Source organism: Halichoerus grypus, chromosome 3 (genome assembly GCF_964656455.1).
Source record: "Halichoerus grypus chromosome 3, mHalGry1.hap1.1, whole genome shotgun sequence".
Lineage (NCBI taxonomy): Eukaryota > Metazoa > Chordata > Mammalia > Carnivora > Phocidae > Halichoerus > Halichoerus grypus.
This window is the reverse complement of record NC_135714.1, coordinates 205,138,629-205,157,550: the sequence shown is the minus strand read 5'-3', so window position 1 is coordinate 205,157,550 and position 18,922 is coordinate 205,138,629. Positions and strand designations below refer to the sequence as shown.

General features: G+C 36.9%; 1 protein-coding gene across 2 annotated transcripts in view; it reads right to left on the bottom strand.

Moving 5' to 3' along the window:
• Nucleotides 1-18,922, bottom strand: part of CSMD1 (CUB and Sushi multiple domains 1) — a 2,059,737-nt gene that overhangs the window by 594,801 nt on the left and 1,446,014 nt on the right. For both annotated transcript variants that reach the window (XM_078069893.1, XM_078069894.1), the window contains exon 9: nucleotides 4,220-4,344. In XM_078069893.1, the coding sequence (XP_077926019.1) occupies nucleotides 4,220-4,344 (125 nt within the window). The remainder of the gene's footprint in view (nucleotides 1-4,219; nucleotides 4,345-18,922) is intronic.

Genomic DNA, 18,922 nt, shown 5'->3' with positions numbered 1-18,922 from the left:
TTATTTATTTATTTCAGAGAGATGGGAAGGGCAGAGGGAGAGGGAGAAGCAGACTCCCCCCTGAGCAGGGAACCCAATGCGGGGCTTGATCCCAGGACCCCAGGATCATGACCTGAGCCAAAGGCAGATGCTTAACTGTCTGAGCTACCCAGGCATCCCGAGGCACTATTTAAAGGAGAGAATGATGACAGACTCAGAGTTCCTAAATACTGCCAACCTGAAAAACTTACGAATTTTAATGGATGGAAGTATATTCTCCAGTGAGAGATGCCACCCAGGGACACAGGGTATGACTCACTGAACTCATTTCTTCTCTTCATATCTACAAGGGTGTTACTGCTTTCCCACGGGCCGAGCTACGTATCTGGAGTTTTAATGTCCATAGTGGGCACTGGGCAGTGCGACTACTGAGCATATGAGACATGGCTACTCTGAGATGAGATGTGCTCTCAGTTTAAAATACACCTGGATTTCCAAGTCATAACATGAAAAAAAAGAAAGAAGGTAAAAAAAAATAATCTTTATATTGACTATATGTCAAAAGGATAATATCTGTGGGATATTGTGTGAAATGTTATTAAAATTAATTTCACCTGTTTCACTTTTGCTTTTTTACTCACTTTTAATCTGGCAACTAGACTTTTTTTGCATATTTTTAATTATATATAGCTTGCATTTTATTTCTAGTGGAGAGCACAAATCTAGAGGTTCCTCAAAACAATCCCCTATAGGGTCAGCCCACAGATGTACTAATGCATGTGGTCATTCAGCTGTATGAGTAATTGATTATGTCATGTTACGTGGTGATTACATGATGTTGTATAAGACTCTGCTTTCCAGATTAGAGGGATGTACGTTCCTGCTGGTTTTGAACAAGAAAGCTGTCCTCTTGTTAGGGGACCATATGGCTAGGAGGTGAGTGCAGGATAGAGAAGGGGAATGCACAGGTTTCTTATTTGACCATGATGCTCACAGATAAGTCTTTTCTAGTCCAGAAACTGGGATACTCTTATACACACTGTTCCAGCTGTTTTCATCCATATTGCTTACAGCTAAAACTCAGCACTGATACAAAAATGCCAAGAGACATGAGAGAAGCCTGAATGATCATGGGCTACCCTCTCACTCATAGAAAGCTGCGGGTGATACAGGGAAGAAACAACAACAGCAACAAAACAAAAACAAAAACAAAACAGTTGTGATACCTATTCAGTGATTCATCCTACCTCTCCTTCTTATGGAAGTATATCTCCTTGGCAGAGATTGCTATTTCCCTTAATGTATATTTCCCCTTTCTTCCATGGAAATATAATTGTTTGTTGTATATTTGATTGCCCAGACTGAAAATTATATTTCAAAGTCTCACAACCAGGTAGGAATACTTGGCTGGAATTTGGTCAGTGGTACTGAGCAGAAATGCATGTGATGTTTCCTGCTGGGCTTCTCCCTGCTTCCTCTAACCCCCTGTATCCTATTACCTGGGATTTGGACGGCACCTTGGACCATGAGGGGGAGGGCCTGGCCACAGGGCTGACAGGGTGAGTCTTGAGGACATTTTTATCCCTGAGACAGAGCTGCCCTCCTAGTCCTGTACTGTCTGATTCCTACCTTCTTTATGAGAGAGAAACCCATTTCCATTTGGTGGAAACTCTTCTTGGGTTTGGATTTTTGTCACCTAGTCTTTATCACCTAATTCTAAATAGTGTATCTCAAATTCTCTTTAGAAGGTTTCAGGCTTTTCTAATTAATTTTTTGATTGTTTAATGTTTTACTACTCCAAATATATTAAAATATAATTTCTTTAAAATGTTAAGTTTAAAAAAAAATACTGTTATTGTTCCCTAGACACAATCTGTTCTGGTTGAGGTATACGGATTGGATATATACCTCCTTCATGGAAATGTCTTCTTAAAACTTACTTCCAGCTACTATAGCTCATCATTTCAGAAAGCTAAAAAGTAATTGGACAAGGACTAAATTGAACATGAACTAAAGGATTACTCCATAAAAATGAAGGTATATCTAGTTTAAGCAAAACCACAGGGTCACCAGCTGGGAGGAGGAAAGAGGGGACAATAGAGGTGAATGCTCTTCGCTTCTGGGTATGAGGGAGGTGGGTGTCTGAGAGTGATTGACTGGTCTCTCACGGGAAACAAGCCCAGAGAACCACACAACCAAGATGCCACTGGAGAGCCTTTCTCTTCTAAAACATCATAGGACATGAGAATCTGTGAGAACAGGAAGCTAAAAGGCTCTCTCTGCAGTTATCTCAGAGTGACGTGTTTCGAGGTGGAGGATGAAGAAGGATGCCTCCCGCCCCCGCAGCCTGGGTGGGGAGCCCTGTCTACTAGGAGGTGAGAGCCCCTGGGTGTTTGATACCAAGTCAGGTTATAAGTGGGGGCCAGGATCCCGACAGATTGTTTTGAGCTTAAGATGAGATTCAGGGCAAAAAAAGAAAAAGTTATGGATTAAGAAATAAGATAAGAATCAAATAATATCTTACACACATATTTCCTTTATGTGACTCCAAAATATCAATTTAAAATGGATGCACATTTCCTAGTTTTGCCTATTTTGGGATTTTAAAATAATGGCATATGTTTCTGGTATAGAAAAGCAAGGAAAACATTAAAGAATAAAAGCATTTTTCCCCCTTAGGGGAAAAATTTTCCCTTAGGGGGGAAAATAATACTGGTGAATTAGTCCTCATTTATTTCTGGGAGCATTACACATTACCATCACTTGGTAGGAACATGACTTTTGCTGTAGTTCCTTTGGAAGCCAGGTACTGTCACTTTAGTATTAGACAAAGCAGTCTAGTAACAAAGAGCAGAAGGGCATAGCATTCACGTTTCCTTGACCAGAGATTGGTGCATCTCCAAGAAGCATAGGAAGAAGCCTCCTTCAACCAGAACACAGACACAGTCTGTCCTCAAGGTGCATGAAGATGCCACAATGGTGCATTTCCCACAGTTTAGAAAATCTCAAGTAGTTATAGGTAAGGGGAACAATAGAGCAAATCCTGCAACGCAGTCTTTCTTAGATAAAGTTAGCAGTGTATTTGGTAGCTACTTGATTTCATAGGATGTATCTGACACTGTTTAAAATTTATAAAATATGAATCTTTTCACCTTAAAAAAGGCTATAAGGAGACATAAAATATTCTTATATATAAAACTTCCCTTTTTACTCCAGGGTCGACTTTGTGCTTTTTTCCCCCTTCCTTTAAAAGTACCAATTTGGGTGGCTCAGTCATTAAGCTTCTGCCTTCGGCTCAGATCATGACACCAGGGACCTGGGATCGAGCCCCGCATCGGGCTCCCAGCTCGGCGGGAGGCCTGCATCTCCCTCTCCCACTCCCCCTGCTTGTGTTCCCTCTCTCGCTATGTCTCTCTGTTAAATAAATAAAATCTTAAAAAAAAAAAAAAAAGTAAATAAATAAAATAAAAGTACCAGTTTGCATAAATTATTTTATGGCCAAAATGCAAAAACCAAAACCAAAACCAAACCCTCGTTTTTCTTTGGATTTTTATTAATTTTCCATATTAAAACAGCCAAAACAGTTTTCTGCTGGTTTCACTGTGGTTTGTATAATTCTGGTAGGACTGTTCATATACTTCCTGGAAGTGACAAATCAATATTTTGACATTTTTGAAGAAGATGATGATGCTGCACTCTTTTGTTCTGCTATGTCAGAGATTAGTTTAAGACAATTTATCAGTGAAATATTAACTCAGGATTGTGCTAATAAAGTTCCTTTATCACTGGTGTCATCAAAACCCAAGAATTAACCTCACTGCCATTAAAGGTGAGCATTTTTAGATTTGCAGGGGCGTGCATAAAACTTGCCAAAGGATCTGGTTACGTAACCGATTTTCGTAATGTGCAAACTGTGTGTGTATATATATAGATGAGCACCAAGTTATACTAAGTAAGTGTGTGTGCATGAATTTGAATGATTAGGTTTGCTCCCATAGTTTCTGAAGTTTAAAAACCACTAATATCCTTGGAAATGTTTGCTTGCTAACCAATTTCAAAGAAATATTTCTTTTCTATCCACATCACTAGGAAAACATGCATCGTTATCTGCTTTGTTCTGCTTTGTCTGTTCACCACATACACGATGCTGCTTTGCAGTTGTCTCATCGGGTATTCACAAAACGTGCTAACTGTGACGGAAGATGGAGCGAGGGTGAGGACACCAGGGCGTGCACCTTACCGCGGCAAATGGGCCGATGGTCGCTCCACGCAGCCAGCGTCTCTGTGACTCTCTGACAGGTTATGCTCTTGGATCCCTGGAGCACATAACTGTCCTCACAGGAGAACTGTACATTTGCACCAACCCTAAGCAATTAAAACAAAGCAAAACAACCCAAATTATTCTTGGAAATCTTCTTTAAAAAAATCAGCATAGTGCTATGGGTGTATTATGCCATCCAATCAATACCACACTTCAAGCAATGCATTAGAGAATTATTCTTAGATATAACCATGTAATTTAGCAAAAGATGGAGTCTCAAGGCCTGGGTTCAATTTCTGTTGTGCCAACTTCATAGCTAAATAAATGTATGAACCTTAATGTCTTATCTGTAAAATAGACAAAATAACAAAGGTGACCTGACTTCATGCTGTGGCCTAATTAAGAAAATGTGTGGAGAAACAGTTGCACGCCCTGAAAACAAAACAATGTTGCAGTCATTCCTTGTGAATAAATGTCTACAAAAACAAGGTTTGAAAAAGTCCTTGTGCCTGGGCGGCTCAGTTGTTAAACATCTGCCTTCGGCTCAGATCATGACGCCAGGGACCTGGGATCGAGCCCCACATCGGGCTCCCTGCTTCCCTCTCTCTCTCCCACTCCCCCTGCTTGTGTTCCCTCTCTCGCTGTATCTCTCTGTCAAATAAATAAATAAAATCTTTAAAAAAAAAGAAAAATAAAAGTCCAGGTTAGGAAAATGTCTCCTTACACAGAAAGACAAGTGCTAGAGGGTACCACTTACATGAAGGGCCTAAAATAGTCAAACTCATAAAATCAAGGGCTGGAGGGTAGTTACTATGGGCCTGGGGGGAGAGGAGATGGGGTGTTATTAATCAACTGTCATAAAGTCTTATTTAAGTAAGATGAATAAGCCCTAGAGATCAGATACACAACACTGAACCTCTAGTCAACAGAAATGTGGACTTACATTATAATTGGCTAAAAGGATAGACCTCATGAGAAGTGTTTTATCACAATAAAATAAAATAAAATAAAATAAAATAAAATAAAATAAAATAAAATAAAATAAAATTTCTTCCAAAGAAGGGCAGGAAGGAGAAAATGTCTCACTAAAAAAAAAATCTATGTTACTACCACAAACATTATATTCAGAAGGCGGGTGATACGACATTTCAGAAATATACCTTACAGGAAAAGAATTATTTGTTTTAGAAAAGAGCAATCCATCCATCCTAAGGTTGGGTGACACATTGTTTTGGCTCCAGAGCTACATCTGCAAACTTGAACCTGTAAGGTTGTAAGAGTAACAAGATGTTGTTGTAGGATAACTGTTCAACAGGTGCATAACAAAATGTGCCAGGCACCCACCGGTCTGAATACATGCTATTCCTTCCTCTAAACTTTGGCATGAAGCTGAGTGTAGTAGTATTTTGGTATCGACAAGCCTATTACTTCAAGAGGAAATTCTACATATTTTCTTTCTTTTTTTTTTATTAACACATAATGTATTATTTGTTTCAGGGGTACAGGTCTGTGATTCATCAGTCTTACACAATTCACAGCGCTCACCATAGCACATACCCTCCCCAATGTCCATCACCCAGCCACCCCATCCCTCCCACCCCACCCCCTCCACTCCAGCAACCCTCAGTTTGTTTCCTGAGATTAAGAGTCTCTTATGGTTTGTCTCCCTCTCTGGTTTCATCTTGTTTCATTTTTTCCTCCCTTCCCCTATGATCCTCTGCCTTGTTTCTCAAATTCCACATATCAGTGAGATCATATTTGAAAGACCCTCAAGTTGATGTTAACAAAAATGGGAATGCAAGGGAGTCTTTGTGGGAAAAGATGCACAGTGGCCCATGTGCATGGACACAGTTAATAACAGATGCAAGAGTGAGGGAAAATAAACTAACGCATTGCCTTCCTGCTTGTCGAAATCATCTCCTCTATGATCTCAGAGTGAATATTACTCAAGGGATATTATGTCAGAATTTCCCACACTTCTAAATAACACTCTGGGGATGGTCATAGATGTCTGCAAAAATCATCACATCAGGGTCAGACCAACATGAAAAATTCTGGATTCAACAAAATTTAGCATCTTTCTTTTCTAAAGGGTCTTCTCAGTGTACTGAAATTAAATACACAAAAATGCATTTTGCTTACCTAAGAGAATATAAAGTATGTAAAAATTTCCAAGCTTATATATCCAGGAAGCCCCTTTTCACCAACAATCCAGGGCAACTAGAACTCTATGGAACAAATTTTGAGAAATACTGTATTGTTGGTACATAACATGTCTTATCTTTGAAAGTGAAAAGTGTAAAAACCAAATTCTAGACCTAATTCTCATTTTCAGTCAGTCCTACCAGTTATTTAAAGCAGCCATACATGTTAGATGCATCTGTCCATAATTTCTGCTCATTGGCTTTTGTTTAAACCTCTGGAGCCACACTGAATAAATGAAATAAATCCGAAAATTTTGCTCTGAAAGCAACTGTTATTTCTCTGTGTTCAGCCCTATCTTCACTTCCTTCTAGTTACCAAAATCTCAGTTTTCACATATTTTATCACTTTTAATACATTTCTATTGAACATCTACCATATGCTACTTCATTCTAGGTATCAAAGATGCAAATGTTAATAAAAAAGTTAAAATTTAAGGTCCCAACCTAATCCAAGTTGATTTTCTGGAAAGAACTCTTAGAAGAAAATTCCAGAAAAAAAGTTAATACCTCCCCATTAACAGGTAAATTTAGAACACCTTAGATTAATTATGTTGAACAACTTTGACAATTGCTAGTAGTTAGAAAGTGTAAGAAATAACAGAGAACTGAAGTTATGTAAGATCAAGATATATTATACATAGATAATAAATACCTAAGTGGCAAAATTTAAGTTATACAGTTAAAGTAGCATATTTTGTGTTTTAAATAGAACAGGGAAAATAAATGTTTCAGTTCTTTAATGCTTAGCTCTTCTGAAAAGCTCATCACTCAAGTTTCTGAATTCCAAAGACATTTCATTTGTCACCATCTACTTGACTTTACCGACCATGATTTGAAGAGTCTTTTGAGGTGAATGAACTATTTCTAAATATGGCTCAGTTTTAACATGAACTATTTCTAAATTCGCTTTTCCTAAATAATGGCTGTGCCTTTATTTAATATTGGTATCATAATTATTTCTGATGATAAAAAAACTGAAAAACAGCAACTAAATTGACTTAAAGTTTAAAGCAGAATCCAAAATAAGATATGTGATGTCTAACTGTCCATGAATTACCAGAGATATAAACTATCTAGATAGAGAGATCCCACATCTTTCCTCAACCCATACTGGTTGACTTCTATCGAACCTACTGAAGTAACCACTTCCTCCATTTAGAGTTTTCTAAATCAATAGACAGATCAATAGATGGAGATAGATGATAGATAGATAGATGATAGATAGATAGATGATAGATAGATGATAGATAGATAGATAGATGATAGGTAAAAGATAGATAGATAGATAGATAGATAGATAGATAGATAGATAGATAGAAGATAGATGATGATAGATATATGGATGATAGATAGATAGTAGATAGATAGATGATAGATAGATAGATAGATGGTAGATAGATAGAAGATAGATAGATAGATGATAGAAGATAGATATAGATAGATAGATAGATGATAGATAGAAGATAGAAGATATAGATAGATGATAGATAGAAGATAGATGATAGATAGATAATAGATAGAAGATATAGATAGATGATAGATAGAAGATAGATAGATAGATGATAGATAGATGATAGATAGAAGATAGATAGATATAGATAGATAGATAGATGATAGATAGATAGATGATACACAGAGAATCTGCCTCTTTGTTTAAAGCAGAACTCCAAGCTGAAGCGGTGAAGGACAGGGAGCGCTAGCAGAGACATGAGAGGAGGCTGTGTCATGGCTGTGGAAATGTGGAGCCCTGTTTTCCTACCACGCCTTGGACCAGGAAGCAGGTTGGAATGAGGTGGAATAAGATAGGATCTTCCAGTGTTGCCTGTGGGGATCCCAGGGTAATGCCGGACTTGTCACCATTTTCCATCTGTGACCTCACAGCGAATTCTCTGTGTCTTATGGTGTATCCTCTCCAGAGGAAAGTATGGCAGTATGGCTAGCTTAATGAAGACAAGAAGATAGGGCCCCTGGAATGATAGAGCAGTGCACCCCCAAACGCTCACAGCCCTTGCGTGCTGGCTTTGGAGGCCATAGTTCTGGAAGTCATTCCCCAGCCAGGAGGAGGGTGTGCGTCCTGCCAGAACCTTGAGGGGGACCATGGTGGCAATCCATGGGGCACACAATGAGGTGGATGCATCGTGTCTTCTCCCCACCTTTGCTGGGATGGCCTTTCCTTAAGCCCTGGCATTTAATATCGTAAAGGCAGAGAGAAAGAAGTAACTGACTTTAAACCTAATGAATTGACCAATCATTGATTTTCACAACTTCAAGGATGAATACATAAAATTTTCTGACTCAGACAAAATGGGGATTTGTTAAAAAAAAAAAATGACAGTATAAATAAAATTACATGTTGTACATCTGAATTCATGAACCTATAATTCAACCTCCTATATACACTTTAGTTAACTTTGCAAATAATACAATATCCTTATCATATGCAGGTCTCTCTCCTGCTTCTCCCCATCTCGTCTTTCATTTTGCTCTCTGCCTCTTCCTCCTTACTGTTTTTTTAATCAATAAAAAATTATTTACCTCTCATAAATAAAATTAATTCTTCCAGTGGTTTCTGGAGGAAGGTGCAAAATTTTTTTTCTGAAAACTATATTAAAATGACTTGAAGGTATTTCCTAACTTTAGAAAAAGGGGAAAAAATGATATTTGATCCAAGGACAGAAATGAGAGGAAAATTGTCAGGAGCACTTCTAATGTCCTTCAACATCTTTAGAATATTTAGACTCAAGTTCTAACCCTATTCATAAATATCCCCAATGCCTTAAAAACTGCCTGGCACATCATAGACACCCAATAAATATGTGTTGAATGAAGGAATAAAGAGAAGCCACTTTCCCGAGGCCATGTATGATAATCTGTCATTAAAACAGAACTGAAAAATAATTCTAACAAAGAAATGTATCTGCTCTCCACCCTCTTCTATTGCCCTTTATTCTGCCCTACCGACATTGGCTTAACAGTTGCTTATGGTCAGCCTTTAATGTTATAACGATGTACTGATGAGCTATTAGGGGCAAGAGATATTTCATCAATTAATGCATAATGAGTTAAATAAATCTGCACTGCTACGGGAAAACAATACATTTTGCCTTTAGTGAAAAGGTAAGAAAAGTTTATTGCTAGAAAAAGAAGATACACAGAATTTATTTGCTGTTTTGCTTTGTTTTTTCCACAATGAGTGTAGGTATTCTAAGTTGAACTCCCCTACCTACACTTCATAGAAAGCCCTGTTGGTTTCGGAATTGATGGTTTGTTCCAGGAATTGAAGATAGCCAGGTTTGTCCACAATGGTATTTTCCAATGTTATTCTGAAAGCCACTCAAGGTATCCCACTCCCTCCTGGCCCAGAGTTTCTCCCCCAGAGACACACAACTTTGGTTTCCTGTCCTTCACCCCTTCTACTTTCTCTCTCTTTGATAAGGAACTTCGTTCTTTTAATGTTGTCTTCTATGTTTCATTTGAGAAATATTAACCTGAAGCACACAAGTCTAGAAGATGTGAGGCTGGACAAATGGGCCGCCCAGAAAAGGCAGGTATCAAGAGCAAAAGTCACCACTGAGGGAATGCCTTGTGTTTTGTTCACTTTGAAATCTCTCCTAGACCTTAGCATTGAGCTTATACTATCCCTGAAACAAATAACTGTGGAATGACCAAGAGACAAAGATGTGATTCAGATCAACTGTAAATGTCCATCAAGCCAATGCATCTGAAGGCTATAGGAGCAAAAACTCAACAGCCTCAGGAAGAAATCCACCTCTGCATCCATTTTGTAGGTGCATCTTTGTGATCGTGTGCCTCTATTTCAAAATAAGTTGTTTTAGATAAGCCCACTGATTCTCTAATAAGTAAGTCCTTCCTCCACTCGGAAAAGACCTTTGATACTTAACTGGATGCTCTCCATTAACTGAAAGATGTGGTTCCCATCCAGGAGACTGAAAGCCTACAAGGACAATCTGTGCTAACCCAGGTACTTGTGCCTAAGACACCATCAAAGTGCACGGTCTGCACAGTGACACAGACAACGTCATCGTCAGAGAGATAAATGCACAGCTGCTGTGAATTTTGGAATGTCTTTTATCACCCTTTTGATTTTCACACATAATGTATCATTTCTGGGTCATTTTTTTTTTTTTTTTTATAGAGACAGTTTTTAGACTCATCTCCTCAAACCTTAAGGCAATTTAGGACCACTAAAAATGCATTACAGAGTAGATGGATCTCTCTAGCCTAAGGAAAGAACAGAAACTAATATTTCATATCATTTTTAGAGGCTGTATGTTAACAGTTGTGCAACAAAGACCCTAACAATGATGGGAATATAAGGTACGTCGAGGGGATGAGCAACGATAATGCCGTGACAGGGGCTTCAATTGGCCAGTAATCTTCAAACAGTGACTAGCCTTTGGAAGCACACCATTTAGAAAAACGTGAGAGTTTTCCCATGAGGCAATTTAATTTAAGTCTTCCAAGTATGTTTTAAGTTCATGGGAATCTGTCATTTGCCCAACAAAGTAGAAACATTAAATCCTCCTCCTCACGACCCACCCACCTGTTCCTACAGAAGCAAAAGCCAGATCCACACTATGACAAAGGATGCATTTTGGGAAGGAACAGGTGGGAAGGGGATCTGGATGCTGCAGGAGAAGCTGGTCCCTCAATGACAGAACTTTCCCACAGGCTCTTCTCCCATTGCCTTTGTGTCTGCTTGTGAGTTCTGAGGCAGGAGGTCCTCTCCAGTCAGGAGCAGACGTTTTTCATTAACTCTCCTCTCGTGATCTTGGGATAACAAGCTTGATAATACATAGAAGTTCCAAAAAGCTCAGTAGTGCCTGTGTATTTACTTCTAGACTCATGTTTGCCATTGTTTTCTGGTTTCCAATACTATTCCATTGTGGTGTCCCTGAAATCCCTGCTCATTCATGGAAGCTGCTCACAGACCTTCTCTATTATTTTTTCCTAGAATATTATTTGATGGAGGCCATGACTGGGCAATATTTTTGCAGGGGGGGGAATCAAGTTGGCAACCCTTTTTTCTTCAGGCTTTTGCAGACATATAGATGTCATTGAAGACAAGCTACTGGAAGAGGTTTCTAATAACGAGATTTACACACTTTCACACAATACTTTATGATCTCAAACACTTGTTTTCAAGTGCAAGCCCTTCTGAGTGGTTATGCCCACCTGTCTCTAATAATTTTTTATGGAGGACATACACCAGGCAGTCCAATAGTTGTTGACCTTGTTTGCCCATTGAAATGGGCACTTAAAAAATCCAAATATTGAGGTATCTAGAGTGATCCAATTCATAAGCACATAATGTGGTTTCTAGGAGACATATGCAGTGGGGGATGAGAAGTTACTGCTTTGTTTTGGAAGATGAAATAGTTCTGGAGACAGATGGTGGGGATGGTTGCACAACAATGTGAATGTGCTTAATGTCACTGTACTATATGCTTAAAAATGGTTAAGACGGTGAATTTTATGCTAAATACAATTTACCACAATTAAAAATTTAAAAGAAAATCCTAATGCTCAGGCCATATTCCTGATCAATTAAATTAGAATCTTTGGGGACAGTTAAGAGCACGGCTGCTGGCAGATCTCCATCTAGCAGCGATCAATGAACACTAACTCTCCATCCATTCTTTCCATGGATGCATTTTTTTGGTGGAGGTGCATTGTGCAAGGAAGCAAGTGATCAGAGATGCTGAGGACTTTTTAAGTGAATTGGAAACATTGGGGAGCAGGAGAATGGCCCCAAATAAATGCACTGGTTAATTATTTAGTGTTCACCGCATTTATAATCTTCTTAAAGTTGGAAACTCTTTTGTGTATCAGTGATGATGATCTCACATGCTTCCTTCACCCTCAAGGTTGTTGGTACCCCTGAGTAGCATCACAGAAATTTTGTAGAATTGTATTCTATAAGAGATCAAGTCAAAAGTATGACTAAGAGATACAGAGATTTGCAGCTCTAAAAGACTTTAGAAATCCTCAAGTCTTCTATTTCAACTCTTTTACAGATGGGGAAACCAATAAACAGAGAAATAAACTGCATTACAAAGGTCATTGTAGAGAGCACTAGTATTCACATAGTATTTAAAAAGCCATTTCTGTTGATCAAGTGGCCTAATAATGTCATCAACTATCTTTTGCATTTTGAAACTAACAAATTAAGGTATGCTTAAATAACCATGATCTATTGTACCAGAAAACTACTTAAATGGATATTATTATTTTGATGAAAAAATAACTTACTATTACAGATATTGGAAAGACTGTGGAAGAGAGAGAAGAATGTTCCATGAGTTCTACTTGGTGGATTTTTATTGGGGACAGCTTTAACCAGAAAAATGAGACCTGAAACATTCATAGTGTGTCTTTCTCAAAGGCACATGATGGTTTCAAATAGTGTGGACAGGAAAATATTGGTTGTGATATTTCTTTAAGTTGTTTTTAAAAATACAGCCAATGCTCTTTGAAAGAAGAGTAATGATTGGCAAATATTTTTCGTAGACCATAGTCTCTTAGTAACAGAGAATCTTATAGAGAATGAGATGCCCACATTCAGTAAACAGCATAGAAATGAGTGATGTCCCTCCAGTATTTTTCAAATTTTATATGGTTTGTATGTTTTTTATGCTAGTTTATATACTGTTAGTGTAATTCTTTATATTTTCATGTAACAAAAGGCAGGTGGCTCTGGTATCAATGAAACTGACTTACGATGGAGAAATACTAACGCTTGCTGCACCAACATTTTAAAACTATAAAGAAAATTATCAGTAGTAAGAAATACCAAAGGAAAAAAAGAAAAGAAAAGAAAGAAAATTATCAATGTGTTATAAGAAAACAGGGCTGAAGGTGAAATTTAGTAGAAATGAGTTTACCAAGAGACTTGGGTTATGGAATTTTTTTTCCTGCTTCTCATTGATTATGTAGTAGTATTTTATGTATCCCAGTTTCTCCTTTCATTGGATGACACATAATTCCACTTGACAGCCCTTGACTTCATAAAGTGTATAAATGTGAGATTCCTTTGAGAAAAAAGGACCATGATGTAAGAACAAATAGTATTAACTTGAATAGTGATCTATAAAAAATCGATAATATAAATTAAATATTTGTTTCTTAAGTCAGAAATATTCCCAACACTCAAATTCCCTTTTGTGCATAGGTCATGTTTTAAGAAAATTTTATAATCTCTCTAACCAATGGCAGTTAATTTAATGGGTTTAGCAGGCTGCTAATTGGGCTATGATTGCATACCCTAGTGACAGTCTTATTAGTTTCAATTTAATCCAATCTAACATAAAAACCTGTCTACCATATGTTGGGCACAGTAATAAGAAATTAAATCAATAAATTCTGTTTGGTCTTCTTTCCTTCGGGACCTCATAATCCAACATGGTAGAAACATACATTTAATGTGAGAGAAACATAAATATGTGAGGTGAAAAGTTGTGCTGAAGAGGCTGAAATAATGGGATGAAGGAAGGTGGGAGTAAAGGCTCCTTGTCCTACAAATGGAAGGCGACTGTGTGGATGGGGAAAGGCAGAGACAATTAGAAAATATTCTTTCTTACAAAAAACAAATCCTAGGGAGAACCATAGAGCATGTGTCAGCATTTCCCAATTTTGCTTCTTCAGGCTCCTCATGTTTCTATATTAGCTTGCCCTACTCCACTTGTGGGATATCTATCACCTGAGGACAACTTTTATGGGTGGTGAGGTGTGGCAGGAGGGAAAACTATACTTGATTAAGAATATGACTAAGAATTGAAAACAGAAACACAGAACCCTGAGGTAGCAGTGGCCTTTCTAAAGAGGAGGGAGTTTTAGAATATGTAATACAGCTTGTATAAGTTTAGGATTGTTGTTAAATGGGGTTCTGCCATGGAGGGTAGTGAGAGATGCACATATGGAAGCAAAGGAAAGAGGGCCATGGAAGAGAATGGAAGCCCATATTTTTCAGAAACCTGGGGGGTCCCTAAATTCAATTTCAGCATCTATTAATGTGATAAATAATTTTATAAAGAATAGATCTTAAGATTAGAAATAATATACATAAAGAACCTATAACATGTAGCAACAATACAAAATATAATATTTATATAAATATATCATATACAATGTTTATACAACATACATAGAACCTATAACTATGTGGCTATATAATATTTTTGTATAATGTATAATATTTATAGATATATAAAGAATCTATTACACCCAGCACTGTGTTCCACAGGTGCTGCTAGTCTACAGAGATCCTCTGTGCAAAATTACAATATGACATTCACTCTTAGTTGTCAATTAGAAAAAATAACCCTTCTGCTGAGTGTAGGGAACCCCATGCTAAGGCACATGGGTTGGAACACTGAGCTCAAGGTTAGGTTTGAAACACATCTTGACTCCTCACAGGGCTAAACAGTGGTGTCCACAAACTGCACACCATATCCAGTGGTCCTGTATGATAGGTGTGAAAATATTTAGTTATTGTAATTGTCCTTATTAAAAAAAACCTTTGAGGTCAACAGGGTCTTTGGAGTCAATAGGAACTGGTTTCAAGTCCCAGCTGTAACCATGACTAGATATAGTATCTTGGCATGTTAACATTCTGAATTTAAATAGCTGTATTTGCAGAAGTTAGGATAATTATATCTGTCTGTACCTAGAGTACCTATCCTACTAGCATATGAAATAGATTGATAATAGAAGTCAGTTTCCATCCAAAATTCTCCATCCCTACTCCAGCTCCATCCCTTACATATTGGTGTCTGAATTTTTCTATCAGTCTACTCATAACTATTTAGTTCTAATGAATATACTTTGTCTTTTTGAGAGTGGTCAGTGGTGAATAAAATGTCAGAAAATTGTCCCCAAAGTGACTTGAATTCAAATAAGGAAACTTCAAGTTTTAGGCTTCATTTATTTAGAATTCTTTATAGATAATACTGGAATTAATATTTAGATTGCCTATGGAAAAAAAGATTTCCATAGAAACAAAAATAATAGTATAAATAAAATCAGATGAGGAATATTTTACCAACCTAATAAAGTGAACATTTTTTAAACAGAAACAGCCCCAAATTACATATAATTACAGTGCTAACTACAAATGAATTCTATCCACTCTTCTTGACAATGGTGGTCATTAGTTTGGATTATATGTTAGTCATTAGTTTTGATTACATGAATTTAGAAAGAACTGAATTGCTTTTCATTAAAAACAGTCTCAAAAAGACTTTAAACAATCAAGAATATCCTCCCTCTTTTTAAAACACCAGCATTTATAGTCAGCTTATTATATGCTGGGCCCATGACACATCATTCGACTTAGTGGTCATTAGGCATTTTAACATGGTTGTGATCTTCCAGTTTGCATATGAACACACATGGATTTACTCTAACCTGGATGGAGGCATTCAATAAATAAATAAAGATTTTACACATCAGATGCCCAGGATCACTACATAGTACCAAACTACTAGTAGGGATGACACTGGGTTTTAATTTAGTAGAAACATAGAAAATATCTAGATAGCATGTTTCTTTGTTCATATATCCTTTTTTCTCATGCCTTCAATGATTATTTTTATGCTGCATAGAGTCAACTTCCATATCTAATGCACCTCATTTCAAGGTGTGGCCCACAGATCCCTGGAGTGGGCAGTAAGACTCCTTTAGAGGGTATGATATTTTTACATTAGACTGTTTTTATAATAATACTAAGAGATGTATGCTTTTTTCCATGTGTTGCTATTTCCACTGATGGTGAAAAAACAATGGTGAGCAAAGCTGACAGTGATCTAACCTAAATAGAAGCAATAGCACCATGCACTAGCATGAAGAAGAAGATGAAGAAGAAGAAAGAAGAAGAAGAAGAAGAAGAAGAAGAAGAAGAAGAAGAAGAAGAAGAAGAAGAAGAAGAAGAAGAAAAGGAGGAGGAGGAGGGAGAAGAAGAGGAAGAAGAAGAAGAGAAAGAAGAAGAAGGAGGAGGAGGAAGAGAAGGGGGAGGAGGAAGAAGAAGAAAGGCCAGCATCACTTAAGAAAGTCCTTGAGGAAGCAGGAAAATTTTTTAATTTTAATAAATCTTGGTCATTGAATACATAATGCATCTGTGGTGCATACTGAAGTCTGACACGATCTCAAGGTAAAAAGTGCATTGAAATTGTTTGGATTGTGAGCTGAATTAACTGCTTTATTTTCACGGAACACGTTCTTATTTGAAAAAATAACTGATAAGCTATTATTGTTAATATTTGAGTTGTCAGACATGCTCTTTAAAAAATGAATGAATGAGCCCTTTTTTTTGAATGAGACTTTTATTCAAGAAAAATAACTGACAAAAATTGTAGCCAATAATAAAATTCAAGTTATTTAATAAAAATTAGAAATTTTGAAAATTTCTATGTGTCACCATGAGTTTGACACCTTCCCAATGCTTAAATATTTTTCCAAAAATAACTATAGAGATATTAACATATGCCATGTTTTTGATATCCTGTAGTGAAGTGTATCAACATTTGGAAGCACTCATACCTCAATGAATCATTATTTGTCAAATGACAAAGGTCTGATGGTCCAAAATCATGCATGTATAAAACATTTCAAGGGCACCTGGGTGGCTCAGTCATTAAGCGTCTGCCTTCGGCTCGGGTCATGATCCCAGAGTCCTGGGATCGAGCACCACATCAGGCCCCTGCTCGGCGGGAAGCCTGCTTCTCCCTCTCCCACTCCCCCTGCTTGTGTTCCTGCTCTCACTGTCTCTGTCAAATAAATAAATAAAATCTTTAAAAAAAAAAAAACATTTCAAGATGGAAGCTAGATCAATGACTTTTAAGGTAAAGAAGTATAAAATATTTATTGTTATGATTTCATATTCCAAATTGCAGCCAATATTTAAGAAAATATCATTTGTCAATTTTTTTTTTTTAAAGATTTTATTTATTTATTTGACAGAGAGAGAGAGATAGAGAGGGAATACAAGCAGGGGGAGTGGGAGAGGGAGAAGCAGGCTTCCCGCTAAGCAGGGAGCCCGATGTGGGGCTTGATCCCAGGACTCTGGGATCATGACCCAAGCCGAAGGCAGACGCTTAACGACTGAGCCACCCAGGCGCCCCCATTTGTCAATTTTTTATACTATCACATATTATATATCTCCATGACTTTTTGGAAAAATATTTAAGAATTGTAAAGCTGTCAAACTCATGGTGGCACATACAAGAAATAGAGTTTTACCTATGGAGAACAAACTGATGGTTCCTGGAGGGGAGGTGCATGGGGGGATGGGTTAAAAAGGTGATGGGCATTAAGGAATGCACTTGTTGTGATGAGCACTGGGTGTTGTATGTAAGTGATGAATCATTAAATTTTACACCTGAAACTAATATTACTCTGTATGTTAACTAACTGGAACTTAAATAAAAACTTTGAGAAAATAAATTAAATTAAATTAAATTAAATAATAAAATAAAATAAAATAAAATAAAATTCATTTATTTTTCAACCATATGTGAGCAGGATTTTTAAAAATATTTTAACCAAAACAACATAGTGTAATAGACTGAATGCAGCAACAGATGTATGGGTCCATACACAGTGTTAACATACTAACAAAAATCAAAAGAAAGCTGGAGTGACTATGATAAAACAAGGCAAAGTTGATTTCAGAGGAAAAAATATTACCAAGATAAAGAGGGACACCTCATAACATCAAAAGTATAAATACATTAAAAAGACAGAAACTTTAAACATGTATGTAACTAAACAGAGCTTCAAATTACATGAAGCAAAAACTAATAAAACTATAATAAGAAATAGACAAATCCACAGTTGTAGTAAAGGATTTCAATATACCTCTCTCAATAACAGAACAAATGGTCAGAAAATCAGTAAGGATACTAAAGACTTGAACAACACTGTCCTACTTGATCTAATTGATATTTATAGAACATTTCACCCGAGTATGACAGAATATACATTCTTTCCATTTTACACAAAATGCTTGCAAATATAGAGCATATTGTAAGGCAGAAAACAATTATTGGTCAGTTGAAAAGGATTCAAGTCATACAAAGTATGTTCTCTGACCACAAAGTTCCTGGGAAAATCCCTAGATATTTGGAAAATAAATAGAACACTATTATATAATCCATGGATCACAGAAGTAATCACAAGGGAAAATAGGAAGTATTTTGAATTGCATGAAACGAAAAAAACATATTATGGGATGTAGTGAAATCCATCCTTAGAGTGAAATATAAAGCATCAAACACACACATTAGAAAAGGAGTCTTAAAACCACAGCTTCAATCTTAAGAAACCAGAAAAAGAAGAGCAAGTAAATTCTATTGTAATCAGAAGAAAGAAAATAATAAAAGACCAGAGAAGAAATCAATAGAGTATAAAACAAATAAAAGTGATATAGGAAAATTGGTGACACCAAATGTACTTTTTTTGA